This window comes from Leptodactylus fuscus, chromosome 3 (genome assembly GCF_031893055.1).
Source record: "Leptodactylus fuscus isolate aLepFus1 chromosome 3, aLepFus1.hap2, whole genome shotgun sequence".
Lineage (NCBI taxonomy): Eukaryota > Metazoa > Chordata > Amphibia > Anura > Leptodactylidae > Leptodactylus > Leptodactylus fuscus.
The window spans coordinates 113993891-113999890 of record NC_134267.1 but is presented as its reverse complement, the minus strand read 5'-3'; the positions used below and the strand labels follow the sequence as shown (position 1 = coordinate 113999890).

Sequence of the window (6000 nt, the reverse complement as noted above, 5' to 3'; positions counted from 1 at the left end):
GCTCTACTGTTATAAACTCCTGATGATTTAATTGACTTAAAGAAACACATAAAGACTGGGTGTTAGATTCTCTAGTGTGCGTTTACTGTGCTGTTCTCCCTTGTACAGTGGAGTGTCTTGGGGCCTGATCCCACTGTAATGGCAAAAGGTCAGTAACCTTAGATTCTCTCCTCTGTATGTTTTTTCACCTCACTGTGAGATACACCTACTGTGCATGCAATGGCTAACAGCATTGTTCCTGCTATGTATTACTTGGTTAGGTAAATGTTTCGCCTTGTTTTCTCCTGGTATAATTAGCGTGAGAGCCATTTGGGTATATATCTCCCGCATGATATACAGTATATGGCTGGCTATCCTACTGTCTAGCACACAATACTATTGTTATCTTTACCAGGAGTATAGTGAAGAATAGGTCAATGTTTGTTTTGTTTTTTAGGGCCAAATTTTAGTATTTATTAATAATAGTTACGTTATATATATATATATATATATATATATATATATATATATATATTTCATTTTCCCTCTCAGTGACTTTAATTTTTTTCCCCACAATAAAAAAATAGATACTACAATGTAGATATGATCATAGCCTAAAACCTCTGAGTGACAGAATCCTGAAGTAGGACTTGTAATAATTAAGGTAGCAAATACATTCAATACAAGGATATTTAGTTAAATAATTACACCTAAAAACTTGATTTTAAAGTATTATCAAAATTGTTTAGCTCGCGTTCTGAGATTTTCATTCTGGTTTTTGTACATTCAGAGAGTCTTTTCCGGAAGTTTCCACTAAGAATTACATATAGGAAAGGGTTAATGCCACTGCTGGCATAGCTGAGGCAGATAGAGCAGTAGTAGCTCACATAAAATATGATTGTGGGTTGAGAGATCTGCAGGTTTACAATCTGAATAACATGGTAGGGTGCTGCACTGACAATGAAAACTCCCACCAATACAAGCACCATCTTGGTCAGTCGCAGGACTCTTTGTCTGGGTAAACTGTTGTTGTAGCTGAAAGATAAAAACAAAAGGTAAATGAAATAATTGCAAGATATCATAAAATGATTTGCTTTTATGATATTTGTAAACACAGTAAAAATTATATCATAAATTTCAGTTGCAGTTTATTATGATTATATTCATTTCAATTGTTATTGTTCCATATAATACATTGAGATATTTGTGGGGTGGAATGATAAAAAAGAGTAAAGCTGCCATTGTTTTTTGGTTTCCTTTTTTTATGGTGTTTATTATTGGGTAAAATGTATTTTTCATGTTAGCAGTATGCACTTGCTGGCACAGTATTTCTCCCAGCAGCCCGGTTACCTCTGTTGTACACAGAAGGTAATGAATGGAAGCATGGAGAGGTAGGAACAGCACCGTCATACTGAAAGTCTCCCTCGCCGCTCACACTTTGGCTGCAAGAGATCTTGTACATAAAAGGCATGGAGGACATGGTCACAGACCTCAGACTGGATTATATCACCATCAAAAAGTGTGGCTCCTTTGGAACACGTTCTACTATTCCACCACTTTCTAATCGTCCTTCCACTCCTCCCCACCATAATCTACCTCCTTATCTCCCCCTGAATCCCCTCACCTCTGTGCACACTGGAAATCTTACCTACCTATCTCTTACTCTCACTCTTAATTGGCTTTTGTTAATTACTAATACCTACCCTGTTACTGGTTGCTCTGCTCCAACACAAAGAATTTTTCCTGTTTTCTTCCTCGCTAATTATTCTTCCCCTCCCTTATGTCATGTCTACCCAATTCCTATTTTTCCCACCTCATTTGAATTCTACAAGTTATCTTCCACCATTATGCTACTGTTGTATGTTTATTTCAAACTTTGATAACGCTCAATAAAACATTTTAATGATAAAAGATCACATTTACACTCAAGTTTTACTTTTACTTGGGTTTTCCCAACAAAGCAAGTTATCTCGTATCCTGTAGGGCATAATGTTCAGATAAGTGGTAGTCTTGCCCTGTACACGTTCATTTGAATGGTAGCTCCAGAGATGGCTGAAGTACAGCACTTAGGCTATTTCTGTTGAAATTAATGGAGTGGCGTGTACTCCATTCAGTGAGATTAATGGGGGTCTGAGTAGTCAGACACCCACTGATCTGCAAGTATCCCCTATCCTTTAAATAAACTAAAGGATAGTATCAGGGTGGAACAATACACCAGACCAATAACACAAAATTGGCCCTAACCAATGACATTGGTACACCTCTACACATTTGCAATACATGTTCAGTGCTATTTCCATTTGGAATTAAATCCAGAAAATCATTAACATACACCTGGACGCAATGATAGGTCTCACTTCAATATGTGGAATTTTTACTTTCCATTTTGACTGACCTTTAACACAGAATTAATAAAAATCAAAAACATGAGCAAATTGCAATCATTTTCAGCAATACCACAAAACAAACAGATGAAATAAGTCACCTTTAGGTTATGGTCACATTATGGGTTTCAGGACTGAATAACAAAAATCGCACATCTCAGTCTGTTGGTATAATAAGCATGAAAGCCACATCGGGTACATGAGCTGGACAGCTTTTACCTGCCATGTAGTTGTGAGCTTAATATTTTGGAAAAAAAACCTAAAATACCAGGTTGAAAAATCCATTTAATTTGTAGGAGCACATCATGCACTACCATGTACTGTATATTATATTGATTTTATCTCTATAGTTGCTGCTTACAGCATGTTTGCACTTTTCATATAAAACTCTATGAATGTCCCCACTGATTGTTGTTATAGAAAGGGTTTATAATGGTTTACAATAAAGCTGGTGACCTCTGATGACTTCACTTCCATTGGTAACCATTATTGCTGTAAATGGTGTTATTCATTCTCTATTGACAAAGCTAGGTTGCTGATAGTGAATAGTCAAGGAGAACAATAGCTATTACTGTCTAAGTCTATGTTATAAAGGATATACAGTGTTGGCCAAAAGTATTGGTACCCCTGCAATTCTGTCAGATAATACTCAGTTTCTTCCAGAAAATGATTGCAAGCACAAACTCTTTGGTATTAATATCTTCATTTATTTTGCTTGCAATGAAAAAACGCAAAAGAGAATGAAAAAAAGTCAAATCATTGATCATTTTACACAAAACTCCAAAAATGGGCCAGACAAAAGTATTGGCACCCTCAGCCTAATACTTGGTAGCACAACCTTTAGACAAAATAACTGTGAACAACCGCTTCCGGTAACCATCAATGAGTTTCTGCTAGGATTTTAGACCATTCTTCTTTGGCAAACTGCTCCAGGTCCCTGAGATTTGAAGGGTGCCTTCTCCAAACTGCCATTTTGAGATCTCTCCACAGGTGTTCTATGGTATTCAGGTCTGGACTCATTGCTGCCACTTTAGAAGTCTCCAGTGCTTTCTCTCAAACCATTTTCTAGTGCTTTTGAAGTGTGTTTTGGGTCATTGTCCTGCTGGAAGACCCATGACCTCTGAGGGAGACCCAGCTTTCTCACACTGGGCCCTACATTATGCGGCAAAATTTGTTGGTAGTCTTCAGACTTCATAATGCCATGCACACGGTCAAGCAGTCCAGTGCCAGAGGCAGCAAAGCAACCCCAAAACATCAGGGAACCTCCGCCATGTTTGACTGTAGGGACCGTGTTCTTTTCTTGGAAGGCCTCTTTTTTTTTACCTGTAAACTCTATGTTGATGCCTTTTCCCAAAAAAACTCTACTTTTGTCTCATCTGACCAGAGAACATTCTTCCAAAACGTTTTTGGCTTTCTCAGGTAAGTTTTGGCAAACTCCAGCCTGGCTTTTTTATGTCTCTGGGTAAGAAGTGGGGTCTTCCTGGGTATCCTACCATACAGTCCCTTTTCATTCAGACGCTGACGGATAGTACAGGTTGACACTGTTGTACCCTCGGACTGCAGGGCAGCTTGAACTTGTTTGGATGTTAGTCGAGGTTCTTTATCCACCATCCGCACAATCTTGCATTGAAATCTCTCGTCAATTTTTCTTTTCCGTCCACATCTAGGGAGGTTAGCCACAGTGCCATGGGCTTTAAACTTCTTGATGACACTGCGCCACTACTTTTGGCCAACACTGTATAAATACCTGTAGTCATCTAGAGAGGCTGTATTATTGAGGGAGATATTTTTGAACTGTGCGTTGGTTATTAGAGATGAGCAAGTAGTGAAATATTCGAAAATTTGAAATTCGATTCGAGTAGACCCTCAATATTCGACTATTCGTTTGAATATCGAATCCCATTATAGTCTATAGCAAAAACATGCTTGTTTCAGGGAAACCAAAATTTGACCAATTGGAGTCACCAAGTCCACTATGACACCCCAGGAAATTATGCCAACACCTCTGGAATGCAACTGGGACAGCAGGGAAGGCATGCCTGGGTGCATCTAACATGCCCAAGTCCCAGTATTATTATTGCTGCTGATGATGATGATTTAGCCAGCCAATGATTGTATATGTTTTTTTTCCAATGCCTATGTTGTCCTAGTTCCTGTCCCACTTCCCCTGCATAGTTATTGGTCTAAAAAAAGCGCCAGGGAAGGTGGGAGTGAATCAAATTTTATGCATTAATAGAGCATGTGCTTCTGCACCAAAATGTAATACTCTTAACATGTGTAAATAAAAATGTAGCTATTTTCTGCTTGAAAAACTCTCTAAAGTTGCTGCCACTAGGTGTCTTCCTTCTAGCTAATTGGATGTTCACTCCCTGTTACTAGGGAAGGCTCATCCATAGATATCATTAAAGGGAGTCTATCGCCTACTTCAATCCCTTCAAGGTGCCACCATAGTGCTGTATGTGCTGTGACATTCTTACATATCATAACTTCATTGTTTCATAGTATCATGGATGCTGAAAAATAGACGTTTTCTTCATTATACAAATTAGGTACTCAGAGCAGGGTCATTCCCAGAGATATCCCAAACCTTTCTCTCTTGACAAGATGCCCCTGTACAGCTTTGTTTCACCCCATGGCCAGTGGGAGACAATAGTCCCGCTGTTGTGATATCATCATCTGGTCTGTGAATTCTCATGCATGGGCTGTATGCCCCACAAAGTCTCGTACCTGCATATTCACATATGAATTGTATATTCTGAATACTACAAGTGCATACTTCGCATGCGTGAGACTTCACTGAGCAGATGATTATGTCACAGCAGCAGAACTATCACTTTCCACTGGGCAAGGGGTGGAACAGAGCATGTTTTCATGAGAAAGCTGTGCTTGGGGGATCTCTTGGAACGACCCCCATACTCCAAGTACCTAATTTGCATAATGAAGAAATTTTCTTGTCTTCTGTATTCAAAGATCTGAGAAACATAATGAAGGTATGATATGTAAGCATGTCACAGCAATTACAGCACTATGGTAGAAGCTTGAAGGGATTTGGGTAGGTGATAGGCTTCCTTTAAAAATGCAAGATGAGTTCACAGTGAGCACAGGAGGCAGGGCCTGTGCTTTCTTTACACAGTGAATGGAGAGAGGAGAATTGTACAAAGTCTTATAACACTGTTATTACTGATTGCATATTAGTCATAGATAGTGAGCAGCTTTCACTATTGTGTTTTCTGTGGCAGGAAACTTTTCAGCTGCATCATAACCTGGATTTGCATTACAGTGTTACTGGATCTCCTATATTACATTCTCAGAGAACAGATTGCCTTCTTTTTCATCTTATTCCATGTATTCTGTTCTTATTGATATAGGAAAACAATATAAATGCAGATCATTTTCTTTAATGCCAAATTCCCCCCAAGCAGTGTTCCCTCCAGAATGGGCTGTTCTGCAAATTAAAGAGTTAAAACCACATTAAGGATTGACGATCCCTCAGCTCAGTTTGGTCCAAACTTGTTTGGAGAGAACTGAGTGTAGAATTAAACTCTGGAGTCTTTTCAGACCCCAGGATATAATAGGTTTGGGCACAAGAGAGGTGTAAAATAATTAAAAAAAAAAACAATTATGCTAATCTTCCCTC

The 6000-nt window shown here is 38.7% G+C and overlaps 1 protein-coding gene across 1 annotated transcript in view; it reads right to left on the bottom strand.

Moving 5' to 3' along the window:
* Window positions 1–689: 689 nt before the first annotated feature.
* The window catches only part of MCHR2 (melanin concentrating hormone receptor 2), a 137895-nt gene continuing 132584 nt past the window's right edge, over window positions 690–6000 (bottom strand). The window contains exon 6 of the mRNA XM_075266653.1: window positions 690–1014. Within this exon, the coding sequence (XP_075122754.1) occupies window positions 690–1014 (325 nt within the window). The remainder of the gene's footprint in view (window positions 1015–6000) is intronic.